This window comes from Eptesicus fuscus, chromosome 9 (genome assembly GCF_027574615.1).
Source record: "Eptesicus fuscus isolate TK198812 chromosome 9, DD_ASM_mEF_20220401, whole genome shotgun sequence".
Lineage (NCBI taxonomy): Eukaryota > Metazoa > Chordata > Mammalia > Chiroptera > Vespertilionidae > Eptesicus > Eptesicus fuscus.
Window position 1 is genome coordinate 36,501,059 of NC_072481.1, and position 26,159 is coordinate 36,527,217.

Here is a 26,159-nt window from a genome sequence, read left to right on the forward strand (position 1 = left end):
TGCTGATACCCTGGAGAGACTCCGGGAGGACCAAGCGTCCCAGGCCAGGCTCTGGAATCACAGGTGTGCCCAGGTCCTGTGCCCAGGGCGAGCTTCCCTGGAACTGTCCAAGATGAGATGCTGACAGCACAGCCCCTGGCAACATCGTCAGGGTAGCTTGTCCACCACCAGCCCCAGCCCCGACCCTCACATGGCACAGGACAGTGAGGCCGGCCTCACAGCAAGGGAACCTGGGCCAGGTGGACTGACTCCAGGACCTACAGGGTGGCCCAGGATGGTGCTCCCTGTGTGACATGCTCAGGGGGACATAGCCTGCTCCCACAGGACCACCTGGATCAGGGGTAAATAGTGCTCACAAGAGTGTCTTAGCATTGGCTTCCTGACCCTCGGCTGTTGTAAATGCCGCTTGGGAAGGGGTACTGCTACAATAACGCACACAGCTGTGTTTGCTGTTCTCTGCCTATGTGCCTCAGTTTTCTCATCTTCAGAATGGTGATGCTAATAATAGCACCCCTCTTGTAAGTTTGTTAAGGGGATTAAAAGAGTTAAAAGTGAAAAGCATAGTATGTACATTATTCCTAACTTTGTCAGCAACCCTGCAAGAAAGACATTCCCATTTTACAGATGAGGAAGTACCCTGGAGAGACCCAGGGACCAGCCCAGGGTTACTGAGTGAGTAGCATTGGATTTCATAGCCAGATTCTCTGCCTGGGCCCTGCCCCACTGCCTGTGATGAGGTAGCTCAGTGCTGGGTGTACTGAAAGGGGCCTTTTGAGCCCAAGATAGCTGAGGTGGGGGCCGCACTCCACACCGGAACAGAAAAACTTAAGCAACAGCCTCGTTTCTGGGATTTGTGGATGCACCAGAGGAGAAAGGTGGAGAGACCTCTCCCCAGAGTGAGCCCACTGTGGGAGGGAGGAAGGGGCCCGGGACAACGCATGGTAGATGGGTCAGGCCTAGGGATGAGCAGGATCGCCACTGGAGGAGTGTGTGTGTGTGTGTGTGTGTGTGTGTGTGTGTGTGACTGTGAGTGTGACTAAGTGTGTGCCTGGGGATCTGGACCCATCTAGATGTGTGTCTACATTAGACACTGCAGGAGCTCAGTGGTGTGCGAGTGAGTGTGCACATGCACATGAATGTGTGCGTCTGTGTGGGAAGGTTGGAGAGAGAGAGCATTACCCAGTGCTCCGGGTTGGACAGGGAGGTTAATTACATTTTCTGGTTGGCTGAGAGTTAATCAGCGGCACCTCATTGTTCCAACGCTTGTAGAATGTTTTCCTTCTCCAGTGACTGCATCTGCTTTTGAAGAGGGATGATGACAGCCTGGAGGGTGTACAGAGAGAGTGGCCAGGGCTGGGGGGTCTGGAATCCGTGCTGGTGCTGAGAGAACTGGCTCTCCAGGCGGGCGTCCACCTGGAGAAGGGCTGACCCACAGGGACGGTTCCTACTCCAAACCTCTGCAGCCCTTGCAGGATCCCAGCGCACTGACAAGTGCCGGCGGGCGGACCCGAGATGGCGGGCAGGGGCCAGTTCTGCGAAAGCACTTTCTGGAAGTTGGAGTGGTGGTGGGGCTGCTCAGGAGCTTGGCACAGGCCCCAGTGCCTGCCAGGCAAGGACAGGCCAGGATGCCTGCAGGCCTGGGGAACAAGCGGGTTCCTTCCAGTCCTGAGACCTGGAGCTGCGATTCCTGTTCCCAAAGCCAAGTCCTGGGGCTGAGTCAGGCTCCTCCGGGCCCCGCGACCCTGCCACAGCACTGGGGTTTCTTAGACCCATTTTTCAGATGCCTGGCTTACTGCCTCCAATAAGCACCTGTGTGTGAGAGTGACACCCTGGAGCCACTCAGTCACAGAGGGCCCTGTACTCCTCGGCGACTTTCTGCAGGAGGGGAGCCATGGGCGAGGGGAAGGAGTGCCAAGCAGGGAGGGCACCACCACACACCACACAGCATAACATAGCACCAACACCTGTGGCGGGGGCACAAAGACCCGGAGGAAGGAGAGAGCACGCTGAGATCAAAACTTCCCAACCACCTTTGTGACCTCAGCAAGTTGTCCGGCCTCCCTGAGCCTAAGTTTTGTCCTTTTTCAAACACAACTATTCATAATTACCATAGGATTTGAGAGAAGACTAAATGAGGTTTTGTATATGTGTGCACAGAGTTCTCAGTATGTAATAAGTGGCATCTATTGACTTATTGTTACTCCTACATGGGGAGGGAAGGTGAGACTGGTGGGCAAGAACAAGGCCCAGCAGCCAGGGCCCCCACCTTGCCCATCTCTGCTGGCCTCTCTGAGGGTTCCTGGTCCCCCTTCCCTACAGGGCCTCTTTCCTGGGGCCACAGCAAGTTCGGAGAAGTCCTCTGGGAGCAGACAGATCCACAGGCACATCCTTAAGGTCTGTCCAAGCATGTGCTCCTGTGCTGTGTGACCTTGGGCAGGCCCCTGCCCCTCTCTGAGCTCTGTCTGTCAAGTGAGCAGTTGACCTGCTAGTATGTAAGCACCATCCCTTCTCCCCAGGTACCACCTCCCTGCTGCTGCAAGAACAGACTCTCAGGGCACCTGGGAAGAGGAGTCGGTAATAAAATACCACAGGTTCATTCATTCATTCCTTCTTTCATTTGACAAATATTTACTAAGCACACTTTATGTGCTGAGGCTGGAGAGATATTAGTGAACCAAACAAACGTCACTGCCCTTAGAGTGTCTTACCATCTAGTGAGAGGAGATGTGATAAACGAGTAACTAACATGGTGAGTTAGAAGGTGGTGATTAGAGAAAAGTACAGCAGAGTAAATGGGATGGGAGTGCCCGTGGGGAGTGGAGTTACCATCTTAAGTCAGGGGGTCCGAGTGGACCTCACCCAGAAAGTGAGGCTTCGTGGAGGGGCCTCGGCCTCAGGTGCTCCCTCCTGTGCGTTCCCAGGGCCTGTCCCTCCTGTTAGAATTTACCCCCATCTCTGGTCTGCTTCCTGGAGGAGAGCAGCTATGTCCCATCTCACCTCTGCTTCCCCAGAGCCCAGCTGGCTGGACCCACATGGATGATAGGGATCCTGAGTCTAAAGCATTGACCCACACAGGTCTGGAGCAGCAGCCTTGAGCCTGGGGTCAGGGCCCTGTCACCCTTGTTCCCCTTGGCGGGAAATTCTTCCTGGCACCACCTACCCTCCCAGGGAATATCAGCCCGTCCAGCCCTAGACCCTGCACTGACATACCTGGGCGACAGACCCTGCTATGTTCATCGCCCAGCACCGCGTCCACGCCAGGCCCAGAATTCCATCTGCTGCCAAATTCCAGGACTGGAAATAATGAGGCGAATTGTCCCTCGCCGCTGATTGACTTTCAAGTCGCTCTGCTAAACTGGGTGCAGTTGAAGTTTTAGCAAGTCTCCCGGGGACCCCAGGCGGCTTCAGTTTCAGCCTTGTAAAGAACTGTTAAGATCCAATCAAAATAAATAAAATCAGATCCAGGAAAGCGATGTGTTTGTGACTGCAGACGAAACACTCAGGATATTCATGCTGAAGCCCGGCACCCCGTTTTCTCGGGGATGCCTTACACCAGACTGGCACGGACTCGTGATCTCACCAGCATCTGCCAGGAGGCCCGGGCCATGAGCCTCCTGCCCTTGTGCGACCAGAGAGGAGAGTGCAGGCCGGCCGGGCTGGAGCCCAGGCTATGTCTCGGAGGAGAGTCCCACACCATGGCCGCAGGGGAGAAGCCCGCCCTGCAGGTTTGCAGGGCCTTGCGGGCCTGCCACATCCCTAGTTTTAGGGAAATGCAGGCCCTAGAAACACAGGGTCTGACCTCGGAATCAGAAATTCCAAATGGTGAGATGCCAAAGCCATCGAATGCAAGAGATGGACTTGTTCAGTGCTAAGGTCAGAGGTCAAGTCAGAGGCTGTTCAATCCCAGCTCTCAGAATCACCACGCTGGATAACCCAGAGAATCTCTTGCGACAGGCTCTCAGCCCAGCACCCTGCTCTTCTGGGCACACTGGTGAGCAAATAAAGGCCAGGACAAGGTTGAAGAGAGGTGCTCTCCCGTGTCCCTGCTGAGCGGCTGCTTCCTGCTCAGCCAGCCACCCCACCCCTGGTTCCACATACGCCCCTTCCCCTTGGCCTGAAGGACATCCTGTGTTGGATGCTTTAGCTGGAATTTTTGATCAAGCCCTGGAAGAAGAATCAAAGGTATTTGAGAGAGAGAGCCTGTGCAATGCCAAGAATCGCCTCCCCATCTCTAAAATTCGGGGCGATCAGCCGGGGCGCCGCACAGGCCTACTGCAGTTAGACGAGTGTCGGAGGAACCCTGAGATATTGTGAACAAGGTCCTCCTGTTAGTTAGCGATGGAAAAGCAGGTCCCCAGAAGGAGAAGAAATCATGCAGGGTCACTCCGGGGAACCTGTCAGAGGCGGGGGTAGGAGCCAGGCCTCTGGTCCCCGCTCCACGCGCCGGCCACCAGCCCCTTCCAAGAGCTGCATTCATCATTGACTGGTTGGCGCCATGTTTCTCTTCGCCAGGCTTCACCCAGTCCAAGCCAGGGGGTCAGATGGGGCCTTCCTCCGTCCTGCCGGTGCCAGGCCGTGCTTGCAGGCAGGCCGGCCTGGGGCAGAGCCCGTCCTTCCCGGCTCGGCTGCCCCCACACGCAGAGCGCTGAAAGGCCCCCTTGTACGGCGGCCCTGCCTCCCGGCCGCAGCGCACAACCCTGTTCTCTTACCTCATAAACGGCTAATTTGTTACATATTTTCTGACGCTGTAAATGGGAGAACAAAGACCTTTTCTCTCTCATATTTTTGTTCAATTATGTTTGTGGGGGAACCTGATCCCCTTCAAAGGGGGGCTGAGGAGCTGAGGGGGAGCCTCCCAGGCTTGCTAACCTCCCAGGGCCCATCTCTGGCTGCTTATGCCTGGGTGTGACCAAGAGGGAAGGTGGCAGGGGGCCCGCTTTGTGTCCTGGGAAGGCACTGGGCCCTCCTCTCCAGAGGGACAGAGGCCCGTCTTGGGAGCAGGTTGGCAGCTTCCCGGAGGAGATGTCAGGACAGGACAAGGGGAGGCCTTTCCACAGTCGCATCTGTGCCCACTCTGGCAGGGCCTGCGGGCAGGGGGTGAGCTCCCTGCCACTCACCCACAGCCCCTCTCCCTGGATCTGCGACACGGGCCCCCAGGAGAAACGCCTCAGCGGGAAGCCCTGGACTGCACAGTTTCTGGGGCCCCTTCCATGCCCAGCTCTGGCCCCACATCAGGGCTTCCAAAGTGCCCCCTCCATCCACTTGTGAAAAGCACACCCCCTGGTTTTGAACACGGGCTCTCCCAATCGCAGACGCTCACACAAGGAGACAGACATGGACTGGAGCTGAGGGGGGCCCTCTTAGAGGAGGTGAGCTTCCAGGCGGGCAGGATGGATGTGTGGGTGTGGACCAGTGGGGGCCAGCGAGGACACCTGCCCCTGACCTGGCAGGGCCCTGGTGGCAAGTCCAGGCAGGGCAGTGGAATGCCAGCGTGGGCCTGAGGCCCCGTGAGAAGGTTGCAGGCAGGCAAGAGGCTGGAGCAGTCCTCTGGCCGTGGTGGATCCTAGAAGCCGACTGGCCCTTTAACCAGCACTTTTGGAGATCTCTTTCTGCTCCCATCAGCTCCCGCTAGGCCTGCCCTCCCAGGTCCGACATGCACAGCAAGGAGGCCTCGGATAGCCCTGAGGATTTCCCATCTGCAGTGTAAGCAGATCTGTGCTCATCCAGAATGTGTCTTAACTGCTCTGTGTTCTTTTCCCAAGACCCCAGGCTCAGATTTCAGTTCCACATTCTTTTGCCTCAGGTCTAAAAACATTTTCCCTGCCTGTGGTGGGGGTAAGGAAGGGATAGGGGGCATAGGAGACGCAAGCTACCCGAGTAGAGTAGACAGATGCCTCATTCCTGCCTTAGTCTGCATCCCCAGCTTGCTGTGTGGCCGTGGGCGCGTTCCTGCGGTCTCTGGGCCTCAGTGTCCTCTAAGGACTCTCCCGGGCCTGATGTTCTCTTGGCAGAGTCAGTCTCCACCGCTCCCATCCTGCCGCCAGGAAGTGCCTCCTATGACTTTGAACAGGCAAAAAGTGGGAGACGTTGAGACTGCTTTTAGTTTTGTCTCTGAGGTCAAGTTCTATCCAGCTGTCTCCTTTGATGTCCTCCTGCAAGAGCATCCAACCCCTGGCTCCCAAGGCCATGGGTCCTGTGCCAGGCCCACGCAGTCTTCTTTCCTTCCTCCCGTTCTGGACCTGCTCCTCCTCTGTCCAGCTGCTCCCCTGAGTGGGGTGCAAGGCTTCCCAAAGTGGAGGAAAAGAGGGTGAGGGCCCAACCCCGAAATTCAGGGCAGGGAGAAAGGGCAGTGTGTGCAAGGAGAGACCCCTCGGAGCCCTGAGTTAGAGGGTTCTAGAACATCCAAGCCAGGAAGGATTTGGCATTGGAACCAGCCTTCACTTCCTCCATACATCCCCAAGGCCACCAGGCCCAGGTAGGGTCTCCCCACCTCTCCTGGCCTGGAGAGGGCTAACACCATCTCCTGCCTGTAGCCTCTGCTCCCTCATCCTTTCTGCACTGCGCACAGCAGCCAGAGGGCAGCTTCTGAACCGAAAACCTGGCTGGTCAGCCCCTGCTTCATAATGTCAGTGGCTCCCGTGGTCCCTCAGATGAGTCTGAGCTCTGGATCCCACCTCTGTTCCCGGCTCCAATCCCATCTCATGCCCTCCACCGGCCGCACGCTGCCCTCCAGCCCACGGGAGTCACTGTATTTCCCAGAACTTGCCAGTTTCTCCCAGCCTGTGCAGGGGCATCGACACTCCCTGGAATTCCTTTCCTTGCTCTTCAGCATGGTCCTACCAGGCGACCCTGTACAATCACCTCTGCCAGGAATCCTGTATGTGGTCCTCCCCAGCAGCATGGGTCTGTCCTTCCTCTGTGTCCATCCCTGAGCCCAGCTCTCATGAGTGATAAGTGACATGAGTGATGTTAGCATCTTGTTGCAAGTCTCCCTGGAGTACCTCCTCCCTTGCTCCACTCACCCCTGACCTTGAACTCCGTGAGAATAGAAATGGTGTGCATTTGGTTCCGTGGCCCCAGCACCCAACACAGGGCCTGGAACTGCTCCATATTGAACACTGAGGAGTGAATGAGAACCCAATCCACACACGCTGGCTCCTCAGAGCCACCCCACCGCTGCTTAGGGAACAGATATTTTTTAAAATACCCCGAGGAAGGAGGGTACAAGGTTTTTAGAATGCCAGCTCACTAGGCAGGGAAGAGAAATATTTTTCTCCCACTTGGCAGATGGGTGAACTGAGGCCCAGAGAACAGAAGGGCCAGTCCCGTGTTCTCATAGCAGCATATCACCAAAAGGTCCAGACCAGGAGCTTCACACCGCCTGCGTGTCGCAGGGCCTGGATTTGAACCTGGGCCAGAGCCCTGCCCTTTCTGTTGCTATGCACCACTCATCTCTGAAGCATTGGTAGCCTGCGGTTCAGCAGACAAACGATGTCACTCACCAGCATGGAGTGCTCATGCTCACGGAGCCAGCCCCTCGCTTCCCACCCAGGCCACCTGGAGGTGCGTGCTCCCATCCCATCCTCCTGGCTGCCGCCCAGGACCCAGGCAGAGCGGAGGTCCCCACACTGCTGCGGGGCCTGAGACTCCCCCCGCCACCCTGCAAATTGGTAATTGCTGTGTGGTCAGACCAGAAGGAATTAGACAAGCCCTCTAGGAATTTCATACTGGTTTTGCAAATGAAAATGGAGACTTGCCTTTTGAAGTCTAGGCAGCTGTGTCAGCAGGCAGGTCTGAGACAGCAGAAAAAATAAAACTACACTCCTTCAACCAATGGGTGCAGCCACTTCATATAATAACTATGATGATGGTAACCAGGGCCACTGCCCACCAATCGCCTACCGTGTAGACACCCCTCCGTAGGTCTCTCAGTCTGCTCTTCCGTGGGTCCCCATCTCTTTCAGTCTCCACTGGGGATTAGCCTGCTGTCCGGATTAGAGAGGGTCCAAGTCCACCGGCTGGACCCGTTCCTGGCCTGACTCTTGACACCTCTTGAAACACGCCACCTACTTCCATGTCCCTCTGCCTATATACATCCCTCTCAACCCCACTCATCCTGCACAGCCCAGCTTAAAGCCTGATTTCATCACTGACTCCCAGGCTGCATTCGAACCAAAATCCCCAACACCCCTGTTTTTTTTCCCTTTTATCAGTAACGTTATCACTTGGTTTTATACTCACTTCATTTTTATCGGGTACCTTATGCATTTCCTGTTTCTCTGTCCATCTCCTCCACCACCTTGAAGTTCCTCAAAGCTTTATAACTGAGAAGGGGTCAGCCTAGATGATTCTCTGGGACATTCTGATATAATTTGTTCTTTTTTTCTCCTGCCCAATGTGTAATCAATTTAGATGATCAGAGGTGGTTCCTGGGGAGCAAAAGCAATTCATATAGGTGTCAAATAGTTGACACCAGGGGCAGGGAGAACTCAGGGCACTAAGCCTGGGCAGAGCTAACACCCTAGGCCACGGAGCCCCAGCAAAGGGAGAGCATGGGATGTCACTTCCTTCTCTGAGCCTTGGTTTCCCTGTCTGCAAAATGGGGTCAGGAATGTTGGCCTCACAGGGCTGCTATAAAGAATAAATGAGCTTCCATGTGCAAAGTGCCTGGAACCATAGACTGTTGAAATCATGAGATGATGGGATGTCACTGCTAAATGTTGGGCTCAAAGCATGACTTCCAGAGCTGAGGGGGGTCTCACATCCTCGAGTTTCAGGGGCATCCTGCGGCCTGCAGAGTGGCTCTCACAACTGGACTGGGTCAGAGCCTGCAGCACCAGAATCTGGGGCTGCAGCCTCCCCTCAGGCTTACCTGTCCCTAGAACAGAAAACCAAGGGGCTCCTCCAATAGGGCAGACTCCACGTAAAACCCTTTCCTAGAGACCCAGCCTCTGGGCCTGCCCCTCCCACCCAGACCCAGCCCAGCTATCAGCCTCCTATCCAGCAGAATGCTAATCTCCTCATGTGGGTGGCTCTGGATTTATGAGCATTTCCTGGCATGACTTGAAGGACAGAAGAGGAAAGCTGGGATCTTTAAGGGTGGTCTTTGGGTGGAGAAATGAGGCATTCAGGGGAAAGAAGGAAAGAAAGCTAGTGAGTCAGCCTCCACTGCCCGCCCAAGAAAGCACAGAGGGCCCAGCCAGCCCACACTGCAGGGCAGATGGAGGATGTGGCCAGCACCACCGGCTCCAACGGGTGGGCGTCCACGGAGCGGGGAACGTCTGTGCTAGAGGCCAAGTCATTGGTTCTTCGGGTTGTGAGTGAAGGTTGGGGATAGGCTGTGGTGAGGGGAAGGGAGGAGCGTGCTCGGTTCCTCCTCCTTAGGAGGAAGACAGAGCTGCCTTCATCTTAAGGCTGATCTCCTGGCTTCACTCTTGCCTCCCTGATTCCACATCAACACAGCCACCAGGGAAGGCCTCTGCTCACACTCTCCCGGGCTTCCCAATCACTCGGGGTGTAGGCAAAGACCTTCAAGCCCACTGGTCCCACGGGATGTGCCCCCACTGCCCACCCCACCACACTCTCTGACTGTGCCCTGGAAATCCCCCGCTGCCTCTCCAGATAGATCCTCTGCTGTCCCTGCTCTGAGCCCTGAACAGATGTGACATCATCTGGGCTCCCTTTATCCCAAGTCCACTGGGAAGCACTGGCAGGAGAGGAAGGCAATTAAGACATATCATGCCCCCACCAACCCCCTCCTACCTGCAGGCCGCTGTGGTCCAGGCCAGGGAGCGGGAGCGATGCTGCCTTCTGAAGGCGATGACTCTGGTCAGGTTCAGGTTCCTGACCACCCACCCCTTTTGCTTCAAGGCTTACAGGCAGGAAAGCTTCCTGCTGCTGCTACTCCTCCTGCTCCCCCATTCCCTGTCCACAACTCTTGTGAATATTCCCATCATTCAACACGCTTCAATGACCCTTTCAGCTGAAGCTCCTTCACTGGAACTCACGTCACTGGCAAAGCGCCATCTGTTCTCTGTTGGGTTCCTGCCTGAGACAGACCTCATCTACCAGTTCCCCTTCCCCCACTTCTCTCCCGCCACACTGCCTCCTTTTTGCTCCCCACGCCCATCAGGCCCGCGCTGCCTCCGTGCCTTTGCACGTGCTGTTTCCTCTGCCCAGAATACTCTTCTCTCGGGTACCTCTGTCATCTTCATCAGATCCCTTCTCAAATGTCACTTCTCACTGTGCCTTTCCTGGACATCGTATCTAAGATGTCAAACCCCTCCACACACACACACACACACACACTTACACACACACACTTTCTGTACTCCTTGCCTTAGCGATGGTCATTCTCTAACATAGATGTTTTACTAGTTGTTTTTGTTTATTGCCAGCTTCCTCCAACAAATAAAAGCTCCTTTATGGCAGGGAACTTTATTTGTTGTGTTTACTGCTCTGCCTCCGAGGCCTGGAACAATATCGGGTACCTAAGTGCTCAACAAACATTTGTTCAGTGACGTGTGAATTGATCCTTTTCCTGGGTGGGTAAAACAAGGCCCAGGGAAGAATAGCGACTTGCCCAGGGCTTCCTGGTGGCGATTCAGATGGTGACTAGATCCTCGCTCTGCCTCCGAGTCCAGAGCCAGTCCAAGCTCCAGGAAACCTGTGTTTACTTGGATGCCCGCTGCTTAGTAGCACAGTATCCGGAGACAGGATTCTGTGCCGTGGGCCCCGGGGACTCAGATACTGAGCAGGAAGCAGGGAAGTTGTCAGCACTGCTTTGGTGCTGCCGATGGGGCAAGGAGAATAAATAAATAAAGCTCAGCCAGAGCCTGGTGGGCTCTGACCTTTGAGGAAATGTCCCCCCAGCTCGGGGAGGCTTCCTGCCAGGTAGACTGCCCTCCTCCCCGACCCAGGGCGCTGACAGACTGAGTGGCCCAGGATCCAGGGGGCTCAGCTCTCCCGCTCTGTACCCTAGAGGCACTGGGTCCCCACAGGGAGCTGCTTGGGATGGGATTTGGAAAGGGTGGTTCATTCAGTTTTCATTCATTCATTTATTCAAATTCATTCTAAAATATTGTTTAAGCCTTTGCTATGTGGGTCAGGCACTGTGCTCTTTGCTGGAGAAACAGCACAAGGACAAATGATTTGCCTGCCCTTCAAGTGTCCCCTTGGAGCAGGAAGGATGAGCATGGATGGCAATGAAGCAGGAAGTGTCAGGTGCTTTGGGGGCATTAGGCAGGAGCCTGCCCAGTGCATGGCCCGGGGAAGTGCTCTGAGGAAGCAGCCTCTGCAGCAGGTGAACCAGAGGGTGGAAAGAGGGTTCTAGGAAGAGGCAAAGCAAGGAAGAAAAGCTTGGCACAAATGAGGGTCTGAAAGAGTGAAAACAGTGTGTGTGTGGGGGGGGCATGTTCCAGGCAAGGTTACCTTGGCAAACATGATCTCTTTCCCCTCCTCCTATGTCAGCTCTGACCAGGCTCCAGGGCTAAGGTTCTAGCACCCCTTCTCCTTCCCAGCTCACTGTTCAGAATGTGGGCCTCCCACACTGGCCCCCACTTTCTGTTTATGTCTGTTCTTCCCACCAATGGTGGGGTGAAGGTGGCTTGGTGGGTGGTGCCTAGGGGGATCAGAAAGAACCCACGGCCCATCAGCTGGACCTGTGTTTGAATCCCTGCTCCAGTTCTCCAATGTGAGACCTTATGCAGGTGACTTTACCATCTCAAGGCCTTGCTTTCCTCATCTGTCACATGGGAACAGTAATCCCGTTTCCAGAAGGATTATGGGGTGGATGTTTTCTCAATATCCTTAGAATGGCTCATGGAACCTGGCATGCTAATCAACTGACCTCATCACCCATTGCTCACCTCCTTATTTACTGAGCCCCAGCCACCCTGGCCTCTGCTCCTCCTCACATATGCACGGGTTCTTTGCACCTGCTGTTCCCCCTTCCCTCATCACTCTCCACCCCTTTTCTGCCTCTTTTTCTCTATGTAATACAAACACTCTATTTGTCAGGATTCCCCGAGAAACAGAACTAACAGGATGGATAGATACATAGATACTTAAATACATATTTATTTTAAGGAAGTGGCTCACATTGTGGAAGCTGGCAAGTCTAAAACCTTCAGGGCAGGTTGGAAACTCAGGGAAAAGGAATTCAAGTCCAAAGGCAGTCTGTAGGCAGAATTCCCTTCCTTGAGGGAAGTTGGTCTTTTTCTATAAGACCTTCAATTTATTAGATGAAGCCCTCCCTTATTCAATTATTATGGAGCATAATCAACTCAAAGTCTACTGGTTTAAAATGTTCATCTCACCTAAAAAGTATCTTCACAGAAACATCTAGAACAATGTTTGACCAAATATCTGAGTACCATGGCCTAGCCAAGTTGACAAAATTGACATCACAAGTCCACCCTTGTCAACGTGGCAACCATATCCTTAAACCATACTTAATCTCAAAACAAAAAAAAACAACACAGACAATAGGAAGGTCATAATTCCACCTGACCTGATGTCATGATCCTGTGTATAACCGAAAGGCACTCATGCCTTCCCCAGAATGCTGTTTACTCTTCTGCTTGATGTCCCATAACTTACCTATATATGATGTAGAGTCAACAGTACTTAAATACTATGACATAAAGTCAATATATCTGACATTACATGATGGGGGAGAAGAACAGAAAAAGAAAAGAAAGAAGAAAACAAAAAATGTAACATACACATTCTTCACAAAATAAGGAAGAAATAGTCCTGACAACAAGGTCCTTGTTCCTGTAACCAGTCACATGGTCAGAGCTGGTACTTAAAACCCCATTCTTCCCTTACCATTTCCATATTCCCTCTGCCTCCCGAAAGCACCTCAGCTGGTTGTGGTTCTGTACCTAGCAAGCTAACCCAGGCCTTGATTCCTGAGGGTTCTGGGCCATCCATAGTCCTGCCTGGGTTGTGTTGTAGTTTTCACTGATGCTCGTCAGGGCAGGGTGTGGTGATACTGAGATGTCCTAAGAGACCTGCTGTGCTCACACACCCTTCCTTACCTCCACTGAGGGTAGCAGTCCAGCTCCCTCGGTAGTCAGGACCAGTCACCAGCCAGCACAGTGACTCCCTTCTCTGCCTGTTGATCCAGGGGCATGAGGAGCCCGTGGCTAGGGTGCAGACTTAACTTCCAGTTCAGTGGAATCATTGCTATGTCTCTAACATCCAAAATATTAATATTTGCTAATTCTCTGTTTTATTCTCCATGTGCCCCCAGCAGGTAAGCTCGATGAGGCAGGCTTTGGTCTGTTTTGTCCCTATGTCCCCAGCATCTAGAGCCGGGCCTGGCGCATGGCGGGTGCTAGGTAAGCATCGCTGAGCGGGTGGGGCCTTTGCTGTGACTTCCCTGTGAGAAGTGCTCATCGCCCACCTCGCACCCCAGCCTGAGAGCCCAGCCTGTCCAAAGGAGCCCCGGTCCCAACACACTCCTGACAAAGGGGCCCTGCTGCCTTCCTCTCTAAAGGACATTGCTGAGCCGTCAAGTGAACACAAGGCCTCAGTGTTCACCATCTCAGCCCTTTCAGGACTGTTTACTAGACTAATCTGCAACAATAAACCCGTCCGCACCCTCCTGGCGCCTGCCTCACTCCATCCTAGGCCCGTGTTTGAAGATGTGTTTAAATTCCGGGCTACATTCAGCAGACGCCGCAGGCCAGCTCCCGGCCGGCGAGCACTGGCGAGGGGGGCCAGCGGGATGCTCAGGGGCTCATGGTGGCAGGGCCTTTGCACACAGACGTCCAGGGGGAGCAAGGCGGCTCTAGCCTTCACCTGGTGTTTGTTATTCCATGTCAAAGCCTTATCATAAACATTATCCTAGAGTGGGCCACCGAGGCTCCGGGCGAGGAGGGGATGTTATGCTAAAGTGGCCGGGAGCAGAAGGCACCAAGGCCCGGGAGCCTGTGAGCAGGGCAGGCTCGGGAATTCAGGATGAATGGGAGGGAGGCAAGGTGGTGCTTCTACACAGGGCCTCGAGTCCCACTTACCCACCCTCTACTGGCACGGCCAGTTGGCAAATCTGTCTCTAAAATGAGCTCCACGTGGGTGCAAACCACACCCAATTAATTCACCAATCCCAGATCCCTGCAGAGAATCAGCAGGAGGTAAATGTTTGTTCAATGGATGAATGAGTGTAGCTTCCCTGTGTCTATTGGAAGCACCAAGAATGCTCAGGATGGAGCACATTTTGCTTTGAAATCCTGGTCGTGGGGACCTGTTCTGGAGCCAGACAGACATGACTTCAAATCTTAGCTCTTCCTTTACAAGCTATGTGGCCTTGGGGCTGTCCTTCCCCTCTGCTTCTTTGGTGTCCTGTTGGTAATAGGGACACTATCGCTGCTGGTGGTCTCCCACAGAGAGCTGAGGGCGGCTCTGGTGAGCAGTGGTAAACCAAGAGGATGGTCCTTGGTAGACTGCCAACGGACAAGTGCACATCCCGCACCCCCCGCACCCCCAATTTTGTCACCTTTGATGAGTTAATGTCTCTTTGTTATTTGTTTGGGTTTTTAAAACTCTATAGGGCTAGTACTAGACCTACCTCAGAATTATGATCAAGATTAACTAAATTAATATGAGTTTAAAGGGTTCCTGACACATAGTAAGTGCTCAGTAAACGTAGTGATCCTAGTAATGACTTGGTGAGGACTGCTTCATAAATGGCAAAGGATGGATCTGAGGTGGGAGGCTTGGGGGAAAGAGCCCAGGATTCAGGGTCAGCCTCCTTCTACCTGAAGCAGTTCCTGAATGTCTGCAGTTCAACAGTGAACAGAGGGCAGGCTTCCTGCCCTTGCAGAGCTCTCGATCTAGACCAGCAGAGTGCAGGGCATGATCTGAAGAGAACATTTCAGTGGGATAAGTGCCAAGACCAAGGGAAGCACCAATCCCCACCCAGAAGTAGGGGGAGTCTCTAGATGACAGGTTTAGGTTTCAGTCCCAGCCCACCATGCTCCACTGGATGGCTCTCAGTGACCTGGCCTCAGTTTTCTATCTGTAACAAGCTAATAATAAATACTTCCTGGCCATTTCTGGCTATTCCACAAGGCTCCAGAAAGGACATGGGTGTGGCCGTGTGTGCAGGATGAACGTGGACTGTGCCAGTGGACAGCTGGAAGTCTTGCCCCAGAGGTCTAAGGGACTGCATAGCATCCTGGCCTGGGTGTCAGGAGACTGGGGTGTGAGCCCACTGCACCCCAGCTCACAGTGTGGCCTTGGGTGAGCCCCATCCTGCCCACTTTGGGCTCCTATCTTCTCTTCTATGTGTTGAGGGCACAGGATGATCAGTGGTTCTCAAACTGGGCTCCAGGGTACCCATGAGTTCCATGGAGAAGCTTTGGGAGTCCCTGCCGCAGGGAACATTGAAACAGCAGGACTTCAGGCTCCAGCCTGCCTCCCTTATGTCAATCAGGGAAGTTTCTAAAGTATTTTTATCTGCTCCACATTTTGAATTCCAAGTAAGATTCCTCTGGAAAACAATAACAACAAAGAAGGAATCCCATGTCTAAAAAAGGTTTGGAAAACCACTGGACCTGATGACTTCCGAGGTCCCGTCCAGCTCCAATCAAGAAAAGTTAAGGTCTAACTATGTTTTTCCAAGTGTCATTTAGCCAGCACTCTCTACTGCCAGAATTGTTCTTAGCACCCTGCAGATTGTAAGTGCTTCATTCACTAGAGTACCTCCAGGCTCCATGAGGGCCGCGTGACTGAGGAAATGACTTCGTGTGGCTAAGAAGGTCCAAGGGAGCCATTTCTCCTCCAGGCGTGTCTTCTGGGTGCCTGAGCAGATGACCTCATCACAGGCCAAGTGGTGCTCGGCCAGGCCTACCCTGAGAAGCATCGGGCAGGTGTGTGCAGCAACAGGGTGTGGTCACAGAAGGTCTGTGTGTCTCAGCCCCCAGAGGAGGAAAGCAGAGCGTTCCAGCTTGACACGGATGCTTTCATCCAAGGCATGTGCCATGTGGGAGGAAGTGCCTGTTGCCTTAGCAATGTCCTCAGCAACAGGTCCACTGCCTCCTGTGATCCATCCCCAGCCACCATGCTGCCATCAACACCCTGCACCAGGTGGCCGTAGATCGGATTTCAGGGGTAGTGGCCAGAGCCTGGAGAAGGCCCAGAGGTGGGGTGGTGGGGTCTGACCTCATCTCCAGCCAGCTCATTAGGGGGAGCAGTCTGGACTGCTGCATCCGAGCTCAATCCAGCTCTCCTCTCCGCCAGAAATAAATGTGGGAGGAGATGGGTGGAGCTGATCTAACAAGCACAGCTTGGCCCCATTGCCCATGACAGTATTTGGGGCAGATTTTGTGTACCTATTGCATGAGCTTTTCTGTCTGGAACCATGCAGTGACACCACTTGGTGGGAACTTCTGCCATGTGGTCATGGTGTGCCCCAAATGCAGACAGGGTGCCAACATTCTAGGGGCTAGTCTGGGGGATTGCCAAGCAGCCTTGAACTATGAAGTGACCACAGCAGCTATCAAAGTGCTAAGGAAAGGGTGGGGTAGCATGCTGTCTTTCCCAGGTCCCATGCTGAGTATTACAAATATAAAATGTGTAAGGAGCACTTCCTGTCTTCAAGAAGTATAAGGAGCACTTCCTGTCTTCAAGAAGCTCATAGCCAATTGGGAGAGACAGCATTAAATTCTAATGTTCATGCTGTAGTGTGGAGGGAAACACGGAGGGAAGTGTCGCCACAACTGTGCTGTGTGGCGATGGCAGTGAGTGTTTGCTCAGCTATCTGGGCCCAGTTGCAAGTGGGCTCTGCTGGGCTTGCTTGCATGTCTGGAAGCTGGCTGGCTGTTGGCTGGGTGATGATGGTCTTGGTGGGACAATTGAAGCAATGTGGCTCTGCCCTCCACGTCTCATCCCCCCACAGGCTAGCCTGGGTGCCTTTGGGGCAATAGTGGAGGTGCAAGAGGCAGAAGCAGCACATTAGAGCTTTTCAGGCCGCTACTTGAACTAGTTACTAACATCCCAGAATCAGAATGGGAGGGAGCTACTGAGTTCCGGGGACAAGGGCGTGGATAAAAGGAGACCTTGGGAGTCCCATGGAGGGCTCAGAGAAGTTTAGTGGAGGAGATATCTGAACTGAGCCTATACGGCCAAGTCTGAATTTGTAAGTGGAAAATGGAGATGGAATGCACAGGAAATAGCATGTACAAGGCACAGAGATGGCTACATAGTTGAGCACTTGAAGACACAAGGGCTGGGTCGGAAACATGGTCATTGACCACAGCAGGGTCCAGGTCACTGCCTTGCATACTCTCTTGAAGAGCTAGGCCTTTATGTGAGGGCAGGAGACACCCAGGAAAGTTGTGAGCAAAAAAGAGGAGACCATCAGATTCTGTGTTTTTAAAAGATGACGGTGGCAGAAGAATATGGGCTAGATGGGACAGGAGGGGTCTGTAGGGACAGCATGGGAGTGGCTAGAGCAGTGGACCCAGTGAGAGATGCCTGGGCCTGAATTGGTGTGGATCAAGAGGCTGGGGGGACTATCATCCAACACAGTGTACAAGCAGAATAAGCAGGGCCTGAGGACTGACGGGCCTGGTAGCCCAAGACCACCTCCCGATGTTTTGCACAGGACTTGCAACAAGTTTTTCCCTATATCTGTGCTAAATAACTCAATGTCTGGCTCCTTCTATTGGTTGGCCAAGGGAGTCTGGCATACAGTCACTGTGTGAAACTGAGCAAGTCCCTTCCCCTCATGGGCCTCCATTTCCCATCTAAAAGGGGACCTTTAAGATCATGTCTCAGGGCTCTCAGACCTCAGGTGGGCCATGTTCCATTAGACCCCTGGTCCTCAAACACCAGGAGCCATTGGGCTGTGAAGAAGTTTCATGGAGCCTGTTAAAACCCACATCCTGGCTTCACCTTAGATTCCAATCCCAGGGGTGGGAGCTGGGCATCTGATAGTAGCACTCCAAGTGGTCCCGATGCCTGGCAGGTCTGCCTGGGTGACAGCGGTGTCCCCAGGGCCCAGCATAGAGGCTCTTGAGGAAACACGTGTGAATGTATCTGACCTGGGGGGCATGGGTCAACCCTGGGGGCCCAGCTCCTAGGCCTTTCCTGGTATGAGGATGGCTTATGGAACAGATGGCATTTGGGTTAGGCCTTGACATCTAAGCTTGTTTGGGTCATTTGTTTGTTTGCTTTGTTTGGGGGGTGCTCCCAATTACAAAGTGAGTCTGTGCTCATTCTAGAACATTCCTAAACACAGGAAAAGAAGAGCCCAAAGGAAAACTTACCCATCATTCCAAAACCCAGACACAATTAGGGTTCTCATTTTGTCACATCCTATCTAGTAAAAGAGTAATATGCAAATTGACCGTACCTCCACCACACCCACAAGCCACGCCCACCAGCCAATCAGGAATGAGTATGCAAATTAACCCAACCAAGATGGCTGTGGCCATAAAGAGAGCAGGAGGCTTGGGTTTCCCCAGCAATGGAGGAAACCAAGCTTCATGCACACCCTGGCCAGCCGTGGACTCCACTCAAGGCTACAAAGTTTCAATTATAGAAGATATATAAATCCCAACAAAAATGGCTATGGCCACAGAGCAAACAGGAGGCTTGGGTTTCCCCGGAGATGGAGGAAGCCAAGCTTTCCACCCGCCCTGGCCTGCTCTCCCCTCTGCTCAAAGCTACAAAGTTTCAATTATAGAAGATAAATAAATCCCAGATACCAGGGCCTCCACTTGGGTTGCTGGGGGGTGTGGCCGGCCTGCAAACCACCACAGGCCCCTCGCCCAGGCCACCCCACGCCCCAAGGGAACCCCCACCCTGATCTGGGACACCCTTCAGGGCAAACCAGCCAGCCCCCACCAGTGCACCAGGCCTCTATCCTATCTAATAAAAGAGTAATATGCAAATTGACCATCACTCCAACACACAAGATGGCTTCCCCCATGTGGACACAAGATGGCCACCACAAGATGGCCATCAGGGGAGGGCAGTTGGGAGGGACCAGATCTGCAAGGGAAGGCAGTTGTGGGCGATCAGGCCAGCAGGGAAGGGCAGTTGGCGGCGGAGGGGGGGGGGACCCAGGCCTGCAAGGGTGAGCAGTTGGGGGGACCAGGCCTGCAGGGGGGGACCAGGCCTGCTGGGGAGGGCAGTTAGGGGCAATCAGGCTGGCAGGGGAGCAGTTAAGCATCAATCAGGCTGGCAGGCAGAAGCAGTTAGGGGCAATCAGGAAGGCAGACAGGCGAGCAGTTGAGAGCCAGCAGTCATGGATTGTGAGAGGGATGTCCAATGGCCCATTTAGGCCTGATCCTACCGGACATCCTTCGAGGGGTCCCAGATTGGAGAGGGGTGCAGGCTGGGCTGAGGGACACACCTTCCCCATGCACAGATTTCATGCACCGGGCCTCTAGTCATTAGATAAGATGTTAATACTCAACCCTGGTCAATGTGGCACAATTGGTTGAGCATCATCCCATGCATCGACAGGTCGCCAGTTTGATTCCTGATCAGGGCACATGCCCAGGTTGCGGGCAGCTCAACCTTGGTGGGGGGCATGCAGGAGGTGGCAGATATCTCTCTCTCTCTCTCTCTCTCTCTCTCTCTCTCTCTCTCTCTTCTCTCTCTCGCCCTCCCTCCCACCCTCTGTCCCTTCCTCTCACTTTCTCTTCCCCTCTCTCTAGAATCAATTTTTAAAAACCATTTTTTTAAAAACGATGTTAATATTCTTCAGAGGAGTGGGGAGGGTGTGGGCAGAGGGCTGGGGACGGGAACAGGCTGCACGTGTTCAGAGGCCGGTGAGTAAGGAGCGGGAAATGTGGAAATGCTCAGACTGCGCCAGCTGGTGCTGGCCCCACACACCTTCTCTGTTTCAGGGCCTGTTGCCCCAAAGTCCAGAGGGAGGACCGCCAGTCGTGGAGGTGTCGGGGACCTCAGCCAGGTCCCTGAGCACAGCGCTTATTTCTCTTTCTTCCTTCTGCCCAGGTGCTGTTTGCCCTGAACCAGACCCTGCTGCAGCACGAGAGTGTGCGGGCTGGGAGCCTGCAGGCGCCCTACACCACGGAGGACCTCATCAAGCACTACAACTGCGGGGACCTCAATGCCGTCATCTTCAACCACGACACATCACAGGTGAGGCTCCCCTCCTCCAGCCCGGACAGCCCCTGCGTCACTAGTTCCGAAGGTCAGGCCCATGTGAACCCACCTGGCATTTATTAGATGCCTACTGTGTGCCAAACACAATCTTCTCTCCAACCATTGGGATCCTCACTCTACAGATGGGGAAACTGAGGCTCAGAGAGGGGAAGAGACTTGCCCAAGGCCACACCACTCATTATTTGTTGGGTTATCAATTTATGAAGAGCAGTATTTGAGTCTGATGTGTGTAGACCCTAGAAGTTTAGCCTGGAAGAACAGGGCGTCCAGTTCAGCATCTAGTGAAATTAAAGCCCAGGGAGAGAAAGCCCACAGTTACTCAGACTCCGAGCTTGGGCTGGAGTCTAGCCCAGAGCGTTCTGCCTTGTTTTAAAGCATAGAGGAAAAACCACCCACAGGCTGGGCAGATAGTGGGTGGGACCCCAAGAGGCTAAGCATGGCTCTACCAGGAAGAGGGTGAGAGTTTGCATTGGAGGCACAGACAGGGCTGTGTCATTCTGCACGTGCACCACCCCACTGGAGCCAGAGCTCCTGAGAGCAAGGGTGTGGTGCTCATCTCTCAGTCCCAGTGCCAGCACAGGGCCTGGCACAAGCGTGCATCAGTGAGCAACTGGTGCATGAACGAATGTAGTAAGACACACGTTGTGCATGGTTTGGTGTAGAGAAGGAAGGAGAAAGGATCCAGAGACCTGGCCACAGGATACTCAGACTCTGAGAGCTCTGACTATTGTGGTGAAGGAGGCAGGAGAGAACTCCGACACCACAAGGCTCATAGGCATTCCACCAGCCATTCGCTTTGTGACAGAACCCTGCCCTGCATCCTCCGTTAGGGAGAAGCTGGTGAGCCCTGAACAGACAGAGCTGTGTTGCAGAGGCGACCTGGTCAGCACTTGAGATGTCCAGGCCATGGTGTGGCCCAGCTGGGGGAAGGGTCATGCAGGACAGAGCCTCACCAGGCTGTGGCTGATACTAAGCTGAGGGAGGGGGCAATGGCATGGCCTTCAGAGATGGCAAGCTCAGATTTCCTGTGATCTGTCTGGCGGGTGAGCTGCCTATGTCATTTCAGGGATTAAGTAAGATCAGTTTTGGAAAATGCATAGCACAGTGCAGGGCACAGAAGAAGTCACAACTAAATGTCACCTTCATACGATTAACCTGGGGCATGGAGCTGTGATGGCAGAGGCCACAGTAAGGGTGGCTTAGGGCAGGGGCAGAGACAGAGATGACGAAGAGAGGGACTTCGGAGCCATCAGAGAACCAGGAAGGCCTCCTCTGCTTCCTGACCAAGAGTATGCATGTGCGGAAAAGTGAATCTCCATTCATTCCTTAGGAAGCTAAAGAACATTTAACAAGGACAAGAATCAGAAAGTTGAACGTCAAAGCTGCAAAGGAGTTGGGTGAGGCACCCAAGTTCCCTGGGCTGCCCAGGGGCTGCCAACATTCTCTGCCTGTTTCATGCTGATGGGCCTTTGTTCAATGCCAAGGGTGGGTCCTGTGGGTCCTAGGTTTGAGCCTGGGTGGGGATGAGAGCAAATTAATGATGTCATTAGACTTTTTGGCAGCCTTAAATCTTCTGTGACAAATGTAAGTGCAGGACACACAATAAGATTTTAAAGAGGACACGTCAGGTCCCCAGGGCCCTTGAGTGATGGGTCTGAGATGGGGTGGTGAGAAAATGGGCTAGGGCTGTGGGTGTGACCTCAGTGTGGGCTCCCCTGACCCACAACCAGGACTGGGTCAGGTCTGACAGTTGAGTGTTGTCTTCATGCATCAGAGGCCCCAATGGCTTCATCCCTTTTCTTCACCCCATTCATCCAACAGACACCTGGGAACTCCCACTGGTCCAACCCTGTATCGAACTAGGGGGCCATAGAGCATCCTCAGACTGGGTCTTCTGCCATGGATGGCGCTTGCAGCCCAGTGGGGAGTCAGACTTGCCCATGAGAACACTGTGGGATCGGTGTCTGAGAGGGTGCCGATTGGTTGGGGAACCACAGGAGGCACCTCACAGAGTGAACATGTCTTGGTTTTTTCCAGGACATTCCAGGTTCATGGTTAGGGCAGACTGCCCCACGCCTGGTAGTTATTCTGACTCTTAATTATATATGAGCTCTTACTCTCAAAAGTGTCTGAGTATGGACAATAAAAATATTACCCTCATGTTACCAATTTCTAAACCGAGTCTCAGAGAGGCCAAGTCACTTGCTAGTTATAGAGCCGCCCAGCTGGAAAGTGGCAGAAGAGGGATCCAGCCCAAGTTGTCCTGGCTGTCGACTTCTGGACCCATATTCATATCACCATAACTCTACTGCCTCTCAGCTCATTCAACCATCCATTCATTCACTGTATGAACAAATATTTCTGTGTTGGTACAACAGTGTCTTACATTCTTTCCCATGTTCAAGGAATGAAGAGAAGCCTGAGAGGGCCATGCTTCCAGAAATAACCCCTCTGGGTCCCAGCTCTCTGTATTCCCCTCCAGGGGAAGCCTGCAGGGTTGCCTTTCTTATGGCTGCAGCAAATCTAAGTGTGGCCTGTGCTGTCCGGGCTGCCAATCATCCCTTCCACAGTAGGGGATGTAGTAAGAACTCCATTTCTTCATTTATCCATTTGCCCAAAAGCCCGTGGGCACCAGCCTATCAGACACTGGCATGGCTGCTACCTACAATTCTATAGGAGACACCAGCCATAGCACTGTCCTGCTCAGCCTAGAACAACAAGCCAGGCCTTTCTGGCAAAGCAGCCCCTCCCCTCTCGCCCTGAGGAGCACACTGGTCCTTGGCCAGCCGATATCAGAGACAGATGTTCGGCCTTCTCCAAGTCCCTTGGGGCTCAGCCTCCGTTGACGCCTTCATTTTCCTCAGAAAGAGTGTTGACAACTCGTCAGTGGCTCTAGAAGCCATGTGGCTGGGCCACATGATTCTTCTGGGGGCTAAAACCTGCAGGAAATTAGTCTTCTGGTGCCAGACTCTCCATCTAGCTAGTCCATCAGTCAGCTGGGCCTCGTGGCCTGTGCTTTAGGCCTGGATTGGTGAAGACAGAGAAATGGAAGAAGAGACACCAGGAGGAAGACATGCCGTGAGCAACAGCGTGGACGTTGACAGGTGTGGGGAAAGAGAAGGTCTGTTCTCTTTCCTCCATGGCCATGGCTTCCTCTAAGTCACACCGACATGTTGCAGGCCATGGTGCAGGACATCTGGACCCACCACCCAAATGGAAAGACAACATGCCGGGAAGGGAAGAATGCAGGAGAAGGCCATGTGGTCAGGAAGGACAGCACAGCTCTATGTTCAAAGTTCCAGAACCCTCTTCTGGATGCCTTTTCTGTCCTAGGCATTGATAAAGGCTCTGCCCCTGAACTCAAGTTGCTCTCTGCCTAGTTCAAGAGCATGTCAGTGATGCTGGCCCCAGGTCACATGGCTGGGTGTGGACAGTGGGCCCAGAGCTGAGAAATCGGTATAGTTCCAGGCCAGGTTGCTAAACAAGCCACCACTATGGGAGGAAGCCGTGTCTTGGAATTGAAGTTTCTAAGAAGGATGGAGGAGTTTGGTTATGTCCCAGGAAGTGGTGCAGCTGGGGATGGAGAGATAGTGGTGGCAACAAGGCTCAGGCATTGGGAAAACCCAAGTTAGGACCCCTGCTCTCATCTCTGCAGGATGGAGTGGGCTGAATGTGGCTCATGAGAGCAGCCATCATCTCATGTAACCCCCCCCCAAAAATATTGTCAGCCCCATCTTACAACTGAGGAAACTGAGGCTCAGGAAAGTTAAGTAACTTGTCCAAAGTCACACAGTGTCAGAACAGGGCCTGAAGCCCATACCCTATGGCCTTTCTGCTACACCATGCAGCTCAGCTGACCATCCACACCTGCTTGCTGAACAAAATTTCCCGGATGTGCCAGTGCCAGACTGCCGAAGGGAGGGCAGTGAAGCAGCTGAGCTCTGGCCACCTCCTGGGACCTCAACGCCTGGAAGCTGAGGTTCACCAAGGCAGAGACACGGAAGGGTAAAGGTGGGAGGGCAGCAGTCTGGGCTCTCTTCCTGGCTCAGCCTCTTCACTAGCTGTGTGTCTTTGCACATGTCTCTGGACCTTTCCATTCTTGCTTTCTTCACTTATAAAACTGGAATAACCACACTCATCTCAAAGGGTTTGGAATTGATTGAAAAACATACAGCCCACTGGGGGGACATAAGAAAGGTAAGTTGCTCGCCCACCTAGGCTGTGTGTGTGTGTGTGTGTGTGTGTGTGTGTGTGTGTGTGTGTGTGTGTCTGTCTGTGTGTGTGTGTCTGTGTGTGTGTGTCTGTGAGTGTGTGTGTGTGTGTGTGTGTGTGTGTGTGTGTGTGTGTTTGAAGCCCACCTTGCTCCAGAAAGAACTGAAGGCAGCCTCTGTCTTACCTTTACAGCTGCCCAACTTTATCAACACCACGCTCCCGCCACACGAGCAGGTGACAGCCCAGGAGATCGACAGCTACTTCCGCCAGGAGCTCATCTACAAGCGGAACGAGCGCATGGGGAAGAGGGTCATGGCGCTTCTTCAGGAGAACGAAGACAAGATCTGTTTCTTTGCCTTCGGAGCAGGTTTGGACCGGAGTGGGGAAGGGATTATTTGCGGAATTCCTAAGGGCTGGGAGATTTGCTAAACCCTTTCCTGACCTCTGCTTCATAAAGGGAAAAGCTGAGGCCCGCTATGGGGCAGGGAAAGCTACAACGTGCTCAGCAGACCTGGGACCCAACGTGGTTCTCATGCTTCTAGTCAAGAGTTTTTTTCCTTATAGTCCCGGTGGGCAAAGGGGGTGGCTCCAGCCAAGGCCAGGACAGCTTCTGTGGCCCCTTCATGTCCCAGGAGGCCATGTCGGGAGCCCAGAACTGAGCCAGCTCCCACTACCCAGCCCAGCCTTGGACCCCCCCTCCTCCAGCAGAGCCAGGGCCATGTGACCCAGTGGGTGGAGGTGGGCTCTGATATGCCCCAGACCTGCCTCCAGATCTCAGCCCCAACCCCATCCAGGCTGCATGACCTCTGGGTGGTAATTTCTCAGAGGCTCAAGTCCTCCTCTATGAGTTATACCAATAACTATTCGATGAATTGAAAATATCTATCTTGGAGAAGAGTTGTAGAAATTAGTGACAACATTTAAATAGCCTGCCATATAGTAAGAACTCACAATGGCAGCTACCATTATCATGGTCATTATCATGATCATCATCATGACAATTACGACAAGATTTATTATCCCAGTGTGGACCATGAACTTGATGCTTCTCCTGGGGGCTCTGGCCTCTGTGTACAAAGTGAAGTCCCAATGTCCAGATGCAGGGCTTGCTCAGCGTCTCTCCCTGTTCCTTCCCCCCATCCCTCTTCTTCTCCAAACTCTTTCTCCCTGTCTCTGTGCTGGCACTGCTGATGACAGTGATGTCCATGTTGGGACCAGGATATTGCATTTGCCTCCTTTAGTAGTCAGCTTTTGCTCCAGAGCTACAACAAGCATGTATTTTTTCATGTTACCACCGTTTGGGTTGATGAAGTTCACCTCCTGTTTCATGAGAATTAAGCAAGAGGCCTGGTGAGCACTCACAGCCACTGCCCTCTCACCCCTCCCTTCACTGGACCGTTTCCCACACAGGGTCTGCCTGGGTCAGGCTGAGTTAGACCAAGTCGAGCAGTCGGTCTAACCTGGAAGGATCCTGATTATGCTATGGGACATGTCCACTGTTTGAGGTCTGCCTTCCCCCTGCCTCCTGCTCCTGCCATTCAACCCCATATACTTGAAGGGCAAGAGCTAGGGTTTGTCTGTCTGTGCCTGTGTTCCCTCCTCTGCAGCCCTGGGCCCATGGATGAGGAGAGGCACATGGATGGCCTCAGACACACAGGACCTCTGGGGCAGCCTCTTTAAGGCCACGAACTCTGTCTGGGTGCCTCTGTGGTTCCGTCTCAGGCCTTCCCATATCATTGGGCCCTGGGGACCTAAGTCAGTCTGACTCTTGTTATCCATCTTCTGCCCCATCCTCAAAG

The 26,159-nt window shown here is 53.5% G+C and overlaps 1 protein-coding gene across 1 annotated transcript in view; it reads left to right on the forward strand.

Annotated features, from left to right (window-relative positions):
- TRABD2B (TraB domain containing 2B) overlaps positions 1 to 26,159 on the forward strand; it is a 194,179-nt gene that overhangs the window by 142,874 nt on the left and 25,146 nt on the right. Inside the window, exons 3-4 of the mRNA XM_008139339.3 lie at positions 19,978 to 20,124; positions 24,553 to 24,727. Coding sequence (XP_008137561.2) covers positions 19,978 to 20,124; positions 24,553 to 24,727 — 322 coding nt within the window. The remainder of the gene's footprint in view (positions 1 to 19,977; positions 20,125 to 24,552; positions 24,728 to 26,159) is intronic.